This window comes from Sinocyclocheilus grahami, unplaced genomic scaffold (assembly GCF_001515645.1).
Source record: "Sinocyclocheilus grahami isolate Dianchi unplaced genomic scaffold, SAMN03320097.WGS_v1.1 scaffold314.1, whole genome shotgun sequence".
Classification (NCBI taxonomy): Eukaryota; Metazoa; Chordata; class Actinopteri; order Cypriniformes; family Cyprinidae; genus Sinocyclocheilus; species Sinocyclocheilus grahami.
The window spans coordinates 695431-712113 of record NW_015505493.1 but is presented as its reverse complement, the minus strand read 5'-3'; the positions used below and the strand labels follow the sequence as shown (position 1 = coordinate 712113).

General features: G+C 37.1%; 3 protein-coding genes across 4 annotated transcripts in view; 1 reads left to right on the top strand and 2 right to left on the bottom strand.

Moving 5' to 3' along the window:
- Positions 1-6166, bottom strand: part of LOC107601897 (nesprin-2-like) — a 108198-nt gene extending 102032 nt beyond the window's left edge. The window contains exon 1 of the mRNA XM_016294248.1: positions 6155-6166. Within this exon, the coding sequence (XP_016149734.1) occupies positions 6155-6166 (12 nt within the window). The remainder of the gene's footprint in view (positions 1-6154) is intronic.
- Positions 6167-8238: 2072 nt separating this feature from the next.
- On the bottom strand, positions 8239-10738 carry LOC107601896 (serine/threonine-protein kinase pim-2-like). Its single transcript, XM_016294247.1, has 6 exons — positions 10378-10738; positions 9537-9631; positions 9338-9388; positions 8787-9165; positions 8502-8675; positions 8239-8393 (listed from the first exon to the last, which is right to left on the bottom strand). Exons 1-6 carry the CDS (start codon positions 10736-10738, stop codon positions 8239-8241), a joined length of 1215 nt encoding a protein of 404 aa, XP_016149733.1.
- A 1678-nt stretch (positions 10739-12416) lies between these two features.
- On the top strand, positions 12417-15037 carry LOC107601901 (trans-L-3-hydroxyproline dehydratase). 2 transcript variants are annotated; one of them, XM_016294251.1, is made up of 6 exons: positions 12417-12483; positions 12940-13428; positions 13640-13809; positions 14254-14376; positions 14515-14652; positions 14752-15037. In XM_016294251.1, the coding sequence occupies exons 2-6, from the start codon at positions 12948-12950 to the stop codon at positions 14875-14877; spliced, it is 1038 nt and encodes a 345-aa protein (XP_016149737.1). In that variant the 5' UTR covers positions 12417-12483; positions 12940-12947; the 3' UTR covers positions 14878-15037. The 2 variants fall into 2 exon arrangements, with proteins under 2 accessions (XP_016149737.1, XP_016149738.1); XM_016294252.1 differs by lacking the exon at positions 14752-15037 and having other exon boundaries at positions 14492-14594.
- Positions 15038-16683: the final 1646 nt, after the last annotated feature.

The following is a 16683-nucleotide window of genomic DNA, read 5'->3' as shown; positions in this document are numbered from 1 at the left end:
TATTACAATCTTCTTTTGGAGTAGACTGATGTGAGTCTCCCAAAATAAAAGTAGTTTGGAAATGAGTGTTGATATTTTGTGATTTTTACATGCATAAAAGGGTTCAATTTGATGTAAAATGATGCAACACTCTAGCTATACAGAGAGATCACTGGAGCTCTACACAGGTTGTCACTTGCAGGAGGTTTAAGAGCGCTTGCGTTTAAAGCGCGGCCAAGTGTTGGTGGACGAGCTAAAAAATAATTTTGAAGGTACTGTAAGTTAGTTTGAGGGAGAAAGGGCTCATGAACAGATAAACAACATCAGCATAAAGTACCAATTTTGAAGAAGGAAAGCAAAGGAGGAAGTGTCCTGGGAGATCTAATCATATCCAAACCCACACACAGCACCAATAAAGTCTCATAAATGAATACAGAACAGTAAGTTACTAAGTGAATCAAGACGAAAGTACAATTCAAAGGGAAGTGCATAATAAATGCACATATGAACACAGACACACAGGCAGTCTGAGGGCTTATGACTTGATATAATCATTATCATTACTGATATGCTACACTGACTACTGTATATTCAGGAGTGGTTATAAGCTTAATACACTCAAATGGAATTTTAATTGTGACCTTTACTGTTTGACTAATAACAATATGATGATAATAATTGATATTGTTGTTAATATTATATATGACATTATATTTAGAATTTTTGTTGTTTACTATAATAACAATTTAAAAAGTAAACAATGATTATTACCATTGCTGTTGTTATTGACAGTAAGTATTATGAACATATGATATTAAATGTAATATACATTACATTTATATTAACAATTTATTGTTCACAACAATAATAAAATGAAAAAATATTTAGTAATATTAACTATTATTATTGACCATAAGAAAATTATATATATTACATTTATATTTATCATCTATTATGTTGTTCTCAAAAATGACAAAAATAATAAAATGTTTTAAAAAAATAAAATGTTACGTCAAGTACTTTTATATAACACGTTTTGGTTGTCAAATAAACAAAATGTATGCAAACACCATATTAAAAAATTAAAGCTGCCTTACCTGTATTGTTTCCTGTTAAATGCACGTTTTGTAACGCTGTTCTGTTTTTTAGAGACCAACCAGGAAGACTCACTTTATTTTTTTTTTAAGGAAGAGAAATATCTTCTGAAAAGCTTGTTAATAGGTCTCAAAAAAAGCTGTTCTTGCACATATTACATGCTGATATCAAGACAAATGCAAGCTCATATGAACTCTGAATGAGTTACTTGAAAGTATAACAGGTAGTGGAACCGTCAAGGACTCTTCTGAACACTCGATCTTGTTATTAAACGTGAAAATTACTAAATGGGCATTAGAGGGCACTGCTTGAATCACTGCTGATTCTTCCAGAACACAGTCACACTCATTCAGCACATGCACGCACACACACACACACACACACCTGTTGTTTCTGGGTGAGATTCAGACCCACCATCTAAAACAGTCAGAGATGTGGAAACAGCAGCCTCACTTGCTGCTGCCAATACTGACATCAAAAGGGCAAATACAGCACTGGGAATATGCAGACATTGTTACCAGCTGTCCATGTACTTTTTTCCACATACGTGCACAGATTGACTGACAGAGGAGTAAGAGAAAGGGCAAGATAAATGAAGAGACCAGAGTGGAATCTGATGCTATTAATAGGATAGATTGATGACATGCAAAAAGCATTCTGTGTCAGCTAATACTTGCACTATGCATTGTGCATATGCGTAAACTTCATCTTCATTTACCATAATTCCCTTAAATAAGCATTTGAGACTAAGACTGCACCTGTATTGTTTCTATAATCCAAACCACATACCTGGTAACTGACACTAACATTAAACAAAGCACAAGTGAATCTGGGGAGCTGCACTTAAAGAAATTAAATAGTTTCAACCCAAATTAAAGGAAATAACAAAGAAATTGCACACACACAAACACACATTCACGTATGTGCATAATAATTAGTGTATTCACGTAGGTACATAATTAGTGTATATATGTATAAACAAATTACATAAACATACATAATATATTGCATATTGAGATTTAGTATTTGCAGGATTGCCTTTAGTTTGGTTTTAATATCATTTTAATGAAATTTAAAAATAATGAGTTAAATTAAATTAAATGCATTGGTCCAAAAACAGCCTTCATTCTTCATGGACATATAATTTCTTGTTTTTGTTTGTTTGACTTTAGATTTTTGGGTGAAAAATCACCTAGAAAGATTTAGTATTTGCAGGATTGCCTTTAGTTTGGTTTTAATATCATTTTAATGAAATTTAAAAATAATGAAATGAAATGTTAAATTAAATTAAATGCATTGGTCCAAAAACAGCCTTCATTCTTCATGGACATATAATTTCTTGTTTTTGTTTGTTTGACTTTAGATTTTTGGGTGAAAAATCACCTAGAACTGTTTTCGACAGGCTTTCACCAAATAGAAGTACTTAAGTTCAGTCAAACAAAGTCTATGATGTTAATTCCATAAATTACATTACAGCATAGCTGTATTTGGGGTCTCATAAATGCAACTCATAATGCCCAGTGTCATGAAATGACATACACGTCCTTATTCTCACTGCTCCACTTCAAGTGAAACGGTATCAGATGACACTGCCTGTGGTGTTATTATTATTGCAAGGACACGGTTTGCATTGCATGTGACACTCATTCAAAGGTGGCTTCAGTTTCACAAAACTAAACAAACACATTTTAGGGTCATCATGCAAAAACAAATCCATATTTCAAGTTAAGCTTAACTTGCTATACACAGTCTTTTGCACCCTCCAAACACATCTATTACATAACAATAATGACTGAGCCCCAAATCATCAAGCGAATTAGTGGAACAGCAAGACCAGACAAAGCCTCATTCAGAAAAGGCTTGTTAGCTGCGGTGTGATACAGGCATGGGTGGGGATGCCATTGATATTCAGTTAGAAAGAATCATATTACTTAAACATAAGGGCAGTGCTGTTTAACTCATGCCCCAGCAAAAATAAGAAGACACAGGACATGGGGTGGGTGACCAAACCTGGTGTGTTTGGTACAATCTGTTGAGCTGATCACTTGCACAGGAGAAATTAGGAAAACAAACTCATTAACTTCGATTAGCTAAATGTAACTTTTCTTGTTTAAATGACCAAACACTCAAATAGGCCACTGTTAGAACTAAACTGCGTTGCAAAAAAAAAAAAAATCAGTGTGAAATAAATGAACATGAGCAGAAAGGCACATAAAAGTTAAAAGCTGGAAAGCATTATTAGTCCAGAAACTGATGACAAAGTATGCTTTAATTACTTTCGATTAACTTTTTACGTTTTAATAACCTTCTCTCTCATGCAAAATACAAGTCAGCTCTCTCGCACTACAGCCACCGAGTGTAAATGGTCTAACTAGCTTTCATCAAATAATCCTTCTTTAAAAACAACTAACTATGAGACGTGCAAAGTTAATGAACTGATGCTGTGGTTAACTTTAATGCATGCGACGTGCTTGACAGAAAGATGTTGTTTGGTATTGTCATGGCTTGCAGTTCAACCACTCATTTAATACAGAAAGTTCTACAAACTCACAATGAATGAACGCGGTTTGCTGTCTCAGGCTGCTGACAATTCCTCTCAATTATTTCCCAAAACTGCACCTTTGAAAGCATTGGAAGTGGAAACGAGCACTGCGCGCGGCAATGGTTTGTTTGAAGCGTTTTAACTCCGCCTTCAATCCGCGTGAGCTTGAAGTAGAACACACATTTCTGAGCTCCGACGTTCGAATTATTTTAAAGAATCAGTTCGCTCGAACGATTAATCGTTTGAACCATCACTAATGAGTGTGTGACATTTTGTGTGTTCTGTTCTTTAAATGTTAGCACTGCCGTTTTGTGTGTGGTGTTGTTGTTTGTTCATAATTTCATGTCACAATTTAAGTGCGAAATGGTTATAATGAATCATTTATAAGGAGCCGGTTCAAGAGAGCCATTCATTCGAGACATTGAGGGATGTGATGGCCTTTTTATTATTTGTGCATCTGAGAACTGACAACAGGCGGCAGTTTTCATTAATCATCACTGATTAAATGCAGTGCCAGCCTTGTTAAACCACTGTGTGTGCCTCCGCTGTCTAAAGGTGCGTTCACGCCATATCCAAAATTCCCGTAATTACGAGATTCCAGCTTGTAAAAAGCGTTCACCTCCTCGTACAACTGGGAGTTTTCTGAGAGCTACGACTTGTACCACGTGAGCCTCGCAGGCTCTGTGTAGGCGTTGATAGTGTTGCCATAGAAAAGCATAATTCTATGGCAAATAAAAAATAGACCGTCACGTGCTGTCATCTCGGAATTACGATATGGCGTGAATGCAGCATGCTCTTCATAGGTTTTAAAAAGCTGTTGACTGTTTGCTGGCGTGCCTGCGTGTGTATGTATGTATGGGAGTGGACTGGAGAAAGCGAGGAGAAGAGGCACAGAAACTGCACTTGTTAAAATTACAAATGACTTGCGTTCGACACTATAGATCATGACATAGCATAGATCGATTACAAAACTATACAGGTATTCAAGGGCAGGCTTTAAGATGGTTTAGATCCTACCTGTCCGATCGCTACCACATTGTTCATTTAAATGGGGAGTCATCTTAATTATCACCAGTAAAATATGGAGTGCCGCAAGGATCTGTCCTAGGTCCTCTGCTATTTTCTATATACATGTTGCCCCTTGGTAATATTATTAGAAAATAGGGGATTAGTTTTCACTGTTATGCTGATGATACTCAACTATATATCTCAACAAGACTAGATGAAACTTCTAAATTATCTAAGCTAACATAGTGTGCTAAAAATGTAAAAGATTGGATGACCAATAAGTTTCTCTTATTAAATTCGGATAAGACAGAGATATTACTTATTGGACCAAAAGACAGTACACAGAATCTCTTGGATTACAATTTGCAACTAGACGGATGTACGGTTACTTCCTCTACAGTCAAAAATCTGGGTGTTATATTAGATAGCGACTTGTCTTTTTAAAATCATATTTCCCATGTTACAAAAACAGCATTCTTCCATCTTAGAAACATTGCCAAGTTCCGAAACATGTTACCTGTTTCTGATGCAGAAAAGCTAGTTCATGCATTCATGACCTCTAGACTGGACTATTGTAATGCACTGCTAGGTGGTTGTCCTGCATCTTCAATAAACAAGCTACAGGTAATAGAAAATGCAGCGGCTAGAGTTCTTACTAGGTCAAGAAAATATGAAATCAATTTTGCTTGGTTGGAACAGCAGCTACGCTAATTATGTCTCTATTTGTTTCTCTGTTTTTGCCACAAGCTTCAGTCTGGATCCAGAATACCTGAGAAGAGATGATGCCAACCCTGAAACAACATACAGAACTACCAAATTTTGCTATAAGTTTGATTGCATCATGTAATAATTGCTGTTAATAGTGTTCATCGTCTGTTTGATTACGTCTTTAATTGATTTTTCCGTACATTTCTGCCATATGTACATTAACTGACAGTCACCACTGATAAGCTACTACTAAATATTGTAGAAACTTAATTTGCTGTAAAGTTGCTTTGCAACGATTTGTATCGTGAAAAGCGCTATACAAATAAACTTGAATTGAATTGAATATATTTCATTATATAAAATAATTTTCACCAAATATCCTGTGATTGATCTGTTGTGTTATTAAAGTGATGTGATGTTAATGCAGTGTGTTTATTGTATAACCATTCCAAACTAATGTAATCAGGTTGCTTTGCCAGTATAATTTTTGAATAGGGGTGTGTGTGTGTGTGTGTTGCAGTCTCCAGTGAGCTCGGTCGGTTGCAACGGTTTCAGTCTTATCCCATGATAATTCAATGGCGTGTAGATCTTTAATGATTGTACGGCACCAATGTTTGTCTCTGGCATTCTTGCTTCTGCTTCCCTTGGAGTGGCGCCCACAACATGTGCCCATCTTTGGTAATCGTTCTGGGATAGCCGAAGAATATGGCCCACTTAATGAAACTGGCGTTTAGTTCAGTTCATTCCAGATCGACCATAGTTGCCGCATAATTGCCATGGCCTTCCCAAATTGACTCACAATGACTATACAGAGGATCTTACTCTTGGACGCATTAATCCGGAGTCCAGATTTTTTCTCTTCTCTTTCCAGTGCAGCCGTTAGCTCGCAGAGTGATCATTGGGTAGATCCAAGCAATGCAATATCATCTGCAAAATCTAAATCTGCAAATCGTCCAGCTCTTCACCGTAGGCCGTGGTCACTGTGGGCAAGTGTGCATCGCATGGCAAAATCCATAACATGGAGAAAGAGGAATGGCGTGTATGTGTATGAGCTCAAGTTCTTCTTGCAGTTGATTGTAGAATGCATCCTTCACTATGTGTTCTGCATCTTCCGTTGGGGCTTAAAGTTGGACCTGGGGTTGCAAAAAGATGGAAAATTTCCAGTAAATTTCAGAAACATTCCAGAAATTTCCAGGAGTTTTTGGAATCTTCCAGGGATTTTTGGAAAGTTTCCTGGAAATTTACCAGAAACTTTACACCTCTTTGCAACCCTAGTTGGACCACACAGAGATCTTGATGTGTTGGGTTTGGAAGCGGGCAGATTCTGTCCGATATTTCAGCCATTGCTACCATAGACACCATTGCTGCTCTGACTGGATACAGTCAGATACAAATCTGACACCACATGCATGGTCAACTCCATGCCCAGAGTAAACAATGGTCTTATCATCACTAACGATTTGGCATCTCCGATATCAAGCCGGTAGTCATTCTACCGGTCATTCAACATTCAAAGGGTTCTAACATTCCATGTTTCTATTCGAGTAATCAATTTCACGCTGAAAGAGACCATACATCAGAGGTTGGACGCCTGCAGGGTTTTGATCCAACATCATCATCATCACATTAACTCAGACTTTCTCGTCACGACCAAAGATAATTGAGGTCTGCTTGACATTTCAGTAGCAAGAACGGTGTTTTTTTACAGGGTGAGGTTGCTAGCCCCACGCCCAACCCTCCTCCTTTATCCGGGCTTGGGACCGGCACTGTCAGGGTTTACTCTTCCAGTGGCGGAGTTACCATTAATATATATTTATTATTAGAAATATATATTATTTATATATAAATACATAAATATAATTAAATACAATATTTTAACACCCCTAAGCCTGAATTATAGTCTCAGAAGAGGGATGTTACAATAAATATTTTAAATAGAAAAGTATAAAACTATATACAATATACAATATTTTAACACCCCTAAGCCTGAATTATAGTCTCAGAAGAGGGATGTTACAATAAATATTTTAAATAGAAAAGAATAAAACTATTTAAAATATATACAATATTTTAACATCCCTAAGCCTGTAATAAGGCCTACGTGAAGGGATGGTATAATGAATATTTTAAATATAAAAAGTATAAAACTATTTACAGTATATACAATATTTTAACACCCCTAAGCCTGTAATAAAGCCTAAGTGAAAGGATGTTATAATAAATATTTTAAATTTAAAAAGTATACAACTATTTACAATATATTCAATATACATTATTTTTGTTAAAACAATATTTTAAGATCCCTAACATATTTTAACATTTTTTTAAATAAATATTTAAAAAATAAAATGCAAAAAAATAATGTACAATATATACAATGTTATAATGTTTTAAATATAAAAAAAGTATAAAACTATTTACAATATACAATATTTGTAATAAATACTTTAAATATAAAAAGTAAAAAACTATTTACAGTATATACAATATTTTAACATCCCTAAGCCTGTAATAAGGCCTACGTGGTGGGATGTTATGATAAATATTTTAAATATAAAAAGTAAAAATCTATTTACAGTATATATAATACACAATATTTTAACATCCCTAAGCCTGTAATAAGGCCTACGTGGTGGGATGTTATGATAAATATTTTAAATATAAAAAGTAAAAATCTATTTACAGTATATATAATACACAATATTTTAACATCCCTAAGCCTGTAATAAGGCCTACTTGAAGGGAATAAATATTTTAAATATAAAAAGTATAAAACTACTTAAAAAATATACATGCATCTCTAAATACATGATTTTGCTAGTAATAAGGCCTAAGCCAAGGCATGGAAAGGCCACTCATGTCATCCTGCCAGAAACAACACTGACAGTATAAACCTACTGTACTTCTCATCGATGACATGAATGCTGTTTAGATGCATTCCGGTTAATTGGCAGGGGATTAGGAAAACCTAACACAAACCAGTCAAGGTAAAGCATCTGCTCCAGGGCAATCCTGTGCTCTGGATGACGCTGCAGACCAGCCCACAAAAAACGAATGCATTCTGTGTAAAAAAAGATGAGAGAAATTTGATTATTATCTTAACTTTACACATGCTATCTTTAGCTTTATACATGCTATATAATTATTAATTCTTTGCTCAAAATCTTACCATGTGACACCGCAAATACAGACTGGTTGATGCCCAAGCAGTACAAGTCTCTGGCTTTTGGAAAACGCCCATGCAGCATTGCAAACAGGAGCACCCCTAGTGAATACACTGTCGCGGGCTTTGCATGATATCTGCCTCTGTCATGATATTCTGGAGAGAAGTATGGTTTTGTACCTGGGGGAAAGAAATTTTGTTAGATGTTTATAACACAAGCATGTTGACTATATACAAGATGCGTCTGAGTGAGCTATTCAATTTGATAGCAAAGCGATGCATAATACTTACCACAGCAGGCACTGTAGCCTGAATCCTTCACGAGGTCCCCACACCCGAAGTCAATCAATTTGATCTCCAACGTTGTCGGGTTCACGAGCACGTTTTCCAGCTTGATGTCACGATGGAAAACGCCACGATAGCAGCAAAAGTTAGCGGCATAAATTACTTGCCACATGAGGTACTGTGCTATCTGCTCGCTGAGGACACCTCCGCTGCATTTCAGAAATTTCCCCATATCCATGCTTGGCACGGGGCGCTCCAAGACTATGAGGTAGTAGTCTGGGTCATCCTGCCAGTCCAGCATTTCAATTATATGTGGACAGTTGGGTTTCCTGTTGATGATGACTGCCAATGCAATCTCTAAAGGAAGAGGTTTGGGGTGAAAAGCCTAAAAAAAAAGTAAATATGATCATTAGATTGAAGTCATTTGCCACATTGTTCGTCAAAGGCAGTTTGCCTATTGAAATGTGATTAACATCAATATAAGATGGTGTTACGCTGTATCATAAGATGATAAACAGCGAATGAGAAGAAAAATGCAGAGAGCGAAGCATACTCACAGTGCTGATATATGTCGTATGTTTCGTCTTTTGGACATATTTCACAGCCACCTGATTAACAAAACAAAGAATAAACAATTAACGTGTACAGAGGTGATTTCATTCCCGTCATGAATCCTGAAGAGAAGTAAATCAATAAGCAGTAAATTAAAACCTAGTAAAGTATGTTTGGTCAGTCAGGAAGTAAAAAAAAAAATACCTTAAGACTATCCTTATAGCGAGTCCCTTTTCGCACTGATCCAAATCCTCCTTCACCCAGCCTGGCACCAAATTTGTAACGCCAACAAATATGATCTGTTAAAAATAAGTAAACGTAAATGACATTAAATAAAGTGACATTTCATTCTTATTCATTTTATAATTAAAATTCATTTGACACACTGGAGGACTATTTAAATGAACTGCAACAAAGCTAAATGGTGATTAAAGGTGGGGTAAGTGCTTTCTGGTAGCCAATGTTGATATTTCAAATCACCAAAACAAGCACGCCCTTACCCCAAAAGGGTCTCGCCCCTATTTTGATAGCTCCGCCCCACACATACGTACGCAATCCAGGCAACGATTACGGCGGAATCTGCTGTGCCAGCCGGCCGAGGGTATGATGTCATCAATAAGTAAAAGCAAAACCAATGTTACTCGCCTATCGAGAAGTAACAAAGCAACCTCGCCGTCTGATCGCAGGCCTTCCCGCCCCTTGAGTTCTCGCCAGCGCTGGAAAGCTGATCCGATATTTACACGGGTCCTACTTGCCTTATCGTAAGCCTTCTTTTGTTCCGCAGACGTTTTCCTCTTTTGTTTTTTTATCCGCCATCTCTATCTTTCTGTCGCTCAGCTCGGCTAATATCCGTCCTGTGCACTGAGCGCTCTCTCCTCCCCATCATGAGTAGACACGCCCCTTACTGCTGTTACTACTGTTTTGGTACTCGGCCCGACTCAGTTTTCTAAAGCATTTTTGAAAAACTACATACCCCACCTTTAAATGTATTACAAAAACTTACTGTACATATTACAGCTGTTTTGGGTTATGGCAGTAAACTTACCTTTGTCTAGCTCTCCTGTTGGAACGGAGTCTACTTGAGTACGCACAGCACTGGCAATGCCCCTATATACTTGAGGATGCTTTGCAGAGGCAATGCCCACATCTACTTTGGGACGACCTTTAGAGGTAATGCCCTTGTCTACTTTGGGACATTCTTTAGAGGCAATGCCCTTGTTTACTTTGGGACGCCCTGTAGAGGCAATGCCCTTGTCTGGTTTGCGACGCTCTGCAGAGGCAATGCCCCCATCTACTTTGGGATGCACTGCACGGGCAACGTCCCTATCTACTTTGGGACGCACTGCACAGGCAATGCCCCCATCATCTTTGGGACGCACTGCACTTGATAGCTCCGCCCCACACATACGTACGCAATCCAGGCAACGATTACGGCGGAATCTGCTGTGCCAGCCGGCCGAGGGTATGATGTCATCAATAAGTAAAAGCAAAACCAATGTTACTCGCCTATCGAGAAGTAACAAAGCAACCTCGCCGTCTGATCGCAGGCCTTCCCGCCTTGCAAACCCATATTCAATAGTATCTTCACCTAGAGGCACTTTTTTTTTGTATTTTGAAAAAGCTAACTTTTCTAGGTGATGTAAGTTGATGTTTTAGATCTTAAAATTCTCAAATATTGACTGGTTTGGCTATGACACCTAAGAAAGCTATCTTATATCAATCAAAAATCGTTTCTTTTGGAAAAACAATTGTTCACACGAGGTGAGATCCCGCTATTTAAAAGTCATACATCAAGCAATACATCTCTCCTCCCCATCATGAGTAGACACGCCCCTTACTGCTGTTACTACTGTTTTGGTACTCGGCCCGACTCAGTTTTCTAAAGCATTTTTGAAAAACTACATACCCCACCTTTAAATGTATTACAAAAACTTACTGTACATATTACAGCTGTTTTGGGTTATGGCAGTAAACTTACCTTTGTCTAGCTCTCCTGTTGGAACGGAGTCTACTTGAGTACGCACAGCACTGGCAATGCCCCTATATACTTGAGGATGCTTTGCAGAGGCAATGCCCACATCTACTTTGGGACGACCTTTAGAGGTAATGCCCTTGTCTACTTTGGGACGTTCTTTAGAGGCAATGCCCTTGTTTACTTTGGGACGCCCTGTAGAGGCAATGCCCTTGTCTGGTTTGCGACGCTCTGCAGAGGCAATGCCCCCATCTACTTTGGGATGCACTGCACGGGCAACGTCCCTATCTACTTTGGGACGCACCGCACAGGCAATGCCCCCATCATCTTTGGGACGCACTGCACAGGCAATTCCCCCATTTACTTTGGGACGCTCTACAGCCTGATTTTATTACATTTTATTGAATGTCTGACGGTGTTGACAAAAAGTGGGAACGCAACTTTAAAATCTTATGAAACATGCATGTGTATTTAAAAAACAACCTTGCTTTGATAGGCGATATTACTAAGTGTTGCTTTTGATAAAACAAGCTCTTTTTCATCATTAAAAAAACATTTTTATCCATTTTATTGCATATGAATGCTTGAACCCTTCTCTGTGGACACACTGTTTTAGATGTAGTGAGAGGACATTAAGAAACACAGATTTGGTATAATAATGAGAAAATTAAATTGAAGGTGATAATTGTGTTAAATACATTCTATTATTAATCCCTCATGACATTTAAAATTGAAAATATTTATATTTTGAAACCTAATAGCAGTTACCCTTGCTGGACCTGTTTTGTCCCATGTCTCAAGAATGACTGAGCTGTTAGAGTAAATGGCCTCTTGTAAGAAAATGTGCTTTTTATGGTCCAAAAATGTATGAAGATCAAAAATATGTTAATTATTTAATAGAATATTGGTGTATGCATGGACTGTAAAAAGCTCAAGGATGCCATCTTCCACCTACGATTCTGACATGTTACCAAAAGACACAAGTTTAGTGTCAAACTTGAGGAGATTCAAAGCAGTTTGCCGAATGCAAAATTTCCATTTGATCACTTTTTCGTCCGTCATGATCTGATGATAATATAATTCCGTTTTAGCAAAGATTGGACAACATTTATTGGAGGATTGCAACTGGAATCACATCAAGCAGTTTGACAGTACACTTGACCTCTTTTGATTAATTAGGTGAGATTCAATGAACATCATAACATTTTATTTAGGAAATGTAACTCTTAAGTATTTTTATCTGTCTCTGTAATCACCTCTAAGTTGTTATTATTTAGGTAGGTTTAAGAGAAAACATGATTTATTATGTGTGCAGACTTATGTCATATTTATTGATTGATTTTTGTCAAAAATATTTCTAACCAGTCTAATAGTCATTAATAAAAGACAAAAGTGAAAGTCTGAATGGGTAAGTCACCCTAATCTAAACAGAAATGTATCAATATTGAAGTATCTTGTCCTAACTCATGACAATTCTTATTAGCATAAATCTGCAATATGTTAAAAGTCATTGCATGGTAAATCAAATTATCTTACAAAAGTGGTTCTGGGACAATGTCTTCTACCTACAGTAGTTTAGAGACTGTTTCAAGTATGTTTTTCATTCAACATGTTTGTTTTGTTTTTTTACTACAGAGTGCTCTATGGAGTTCCCAAAGCTCCCCCCTCACTCCGGCTCTGTGTTATCAGTGCTGGACATGCACACGGGCGGAGAGCCGCTGCGCATTATCCTGAGTGGGTATCCAGAGGTGAAGGGGGACACCATCCTTGCCAAACGACGCTATGTGAGAGAGCAGCTTGATCATCTCCGCAAGGTGTTAATGTTCGAGCCCCGAGGTCACTATGATATGTACGGAGCCCTGCTGGTCAGAAGTGAGTTAGCAGAAGCTGATCTCGGCGTCTTGTTCATGCACAACGAAGGGTACAGCACCATGTGTGGCCACGCTGTCATTGCTCTCGGGCGCTTTGCTGTGGATTATGGCTTGATAAAAGCGCCCACTTCCCCAGAGACGCAGATAAACATACACTGCCCCTGTGGCTTAGTGAAGGCCTTTACACAGTATTCCAATGGGAAAACTGGAGCTGTCAGATTCCACAGTGTGCCAGCCTTTGCTTTCGCTACGGGTGAGCAATAGGGTGTGATCATGACAATATGATCGTAAAACATTTGCAAGTTTGATATGTTCAAATGGTGTCACTTTGAAACATATATTTTTAGATTGTTTTTAATTAATCACTTGCCAAACTTGTTTTATATATATATATTTTGCATAATATCAAATTTAAATTGTCTTTAAGAGAGCTGTTTTATTCTTTGCCTTCCTTGTTTCTCTAGATGTGAGTGTCTCGGTACCAGGATATGGATCCATCACTGTGGACATCAGTTATGGCGGAGCTCTGTATGCTTTTGTGAGTTCTGAGAAATTTGGATTGGATGTCAACAAGTCCAAGACCAGAGATCTGGTGGATGCAGCCACTGCTGTGAGCGATGCTGTTAAATCCCAGGTAACTGTTGTTATTGTTAACTAAAACTAGTAACTTTGTTCATTAAAATGAGCTAAAATAAAGTAGAAATATTACTTAAAAAATGTAACTGAAAAAAACTAGAGATGTTGCCTCAGCAATTAATTGCAGGTTTAAGTTGAAATACTAAAATTAGTAGAACTTTAAATAAAATCAAGCTAATTAGAAAAAAAACTAATTCTGTTGAAAACACATATCATAATGACTAAAACTAACTCAAATTAAAATGAAGACTGGAAAATAAAAATAAAGCTAATATAAATAATTCTAAAATAACCTTATTTGACTCTTGTTTGATTCTTGAGATTTTTATTTTTTTTAAACTGGCAAGTGAAAGAAACATAAACCTACTTTATTCAACATTGTGTTTTATTAGTCTGTCATTTGTATGATAATTGACTGGACTAATTGTTGTAATGACTCTAGGTAAAGCTGTACCATCCAGTCAGTGAGGATCTGGCCTTCCTCTATGGCACAATCCTTACTGACGGTAAAGATGCTTTTTCTGAAGAGCCCACGGCCAATGTGTGTGTGTTTGCTGATGCACAGGTAAAACCAGTTGTTTATATGAATCCGTATACAGAAAGTTCGGGACTTTAGGACTGTTCATCCTAATATGAAATCATTTGGTTGATGGCGACTGGTCTTTTGCTCTTTGTGACAGAGGTTTGTTATATGGATTGTCAGGTGGACAGAAGCCCTACAGGGTCAGGCGTCACTGCTCGCATAGCTCTTCAGTACCATAAAGGCCTGATCGGACTGAACCAGACCAGAAGCTTCAAGAGTGGAGCTACAGGATCAGTGTTTACAGGAAAAGCAATAGAGGTACCTGTAGAAAATATAAACCTTTTTAGGTTCTAGTCCTGGAAATGTAGTTTATATTCTTTAACAAAAGCAGTAATTGTAGCTGGTCTGTTGTTGAAGGAGACCACGTGTGGGGACTTCAGGGCTGTGGTAGTGGAGGTCACAGGTCATGCTCACTACAGCGGTGTGGCCAGCTTCACCCAAGAGAACGATGACCCTCTGAGAGGTGGTTTTCTTCTGCGCTGACTTAAAGTTTACAACTGATATTTCTGCTTCTGATCGCAGGTACAGTGTAAGACAGGTTTTCTGAGCTCAGGGACATGTGAATCTTCTGATGTAGGTTCTTTATAAAGGAAATCATGATTAGACATTGAATAAATGTTTAGATAGGATTTCAATATATTGTTTTTTTAACCTGGGTTTTTTTGTTACATTCTCTAACAAATACTTAGACATTTCACAAAAATATAGTTTTAATTTTTATACTGTCAGTGTTTAGTTCTATTTAGTGTGTGTATATACATATACACAGTCATGGCCAAAAATATCGCTGTGAAAATTAATCTGCATTGTTAATCCTTGTGATCTTTTATTAAAAAAATTCACAAAAATCTAACCTTTCATTGGATAATAAGAAATTAAAATGGGGGGGAAATATCATTATGAAATAAATGTTTTTCTCAAATACACGTTGGACACAATTATTGGCACCCCTAGAAATTCTTATTTATGAGTAAAATATCTGTGAAGTATATTCCCATTCATATTCACAATTTTGAGCACTCCAGGGTGATTATGAACATGAAATTATCCAGCCATGGCTTCCTGTTTCACAGAAATATAAATAGGAGGAGGAGAGTTTGAGTGGCTGGGTAAAGACTCTCCAAGGACCACAGCTGGAGAATTGCAGAAAATAGTTGAGTCTTGGGGTCAGAAAAATGTTGTTTGGGAGGGTTTCAAGAAAAAAAAAATCAAGAAAAGAAAATGCTCTCATCCAAAAACAAGCTCCAGCATATTCAGTTGTCAGACACGACTGGAACTTCAAATGGGACTGGCTTCTATGGTCAGATGAAACTAAAAAAATGAGCTTTTTAGCAGCAAACACAGTTTGGTGCACACAGGGGTAAAAAGTACCCCATGTGTACAATAAAATATACTGCTGTATTTTTAATGTTGTGGGCCTATATTTCTGCTGGAGGTCCTGGACATCTTGTTTAGACACATGGCATCATGGATTCCATCTCATACCAACAGATAAAAAAAATCAATAAGTGACTGACTCTGTTAGAAATCTTATAATGGGCCATGTTTGGATCTTCCAACCGTTCAAAAATCCAAACACAAACCTCAAAAACAACACAAAAATGGGTCACTGGGCACAAAACCAAGCTTCTGCTGTGGCCATTCCAGTCCTCTGACCTGAACCCTATAGAAAATGAGTGTGGTGAACTGAAGAGGAGAAGCACCATCATGGAGCTGGGAATCTGAAGGGTCCGGAGTGATTCTGGAAGAAGGAATTGTCTCTGATCTCTTGTCAGGTGCTCTCTAACCTCATCAGGCATTACAGGAGAAAACTCAGAGCTGTTATTATGCCAAATGGAGGTTTCAAAAAGCATTGAATAAAAGGGTGATGTTAATTGTGGCCAACGTGTATTTGAGAAAAACATTTATTTCATAATGATATTTCCCCCCATTTTAAATTCTTATTATCCAATGAAAGGTTAGATTTTTGTGAATTTTTAAAATAAAAGATCAAAAGGATTAACAATGCAGATTAATTTTCACAGCCGCCTTTGATCATATTTACCAAGGGTGCCGATATTTTTGGCCATGACTGTGTGTGTGTATGTATATGTATATGTATATATATATATATATATATATATACACACACACACACACTAAAGAAAATGACAATTAAAAAACTTAAAAATAATAAGAGTAAAAATTATACATTTCCAAAAGTGTATATATATATATATATATATATATATATATACACACACACTAAAGAAAATGACAATTAAAAAAACTTTAAAATAATAAGAGTAA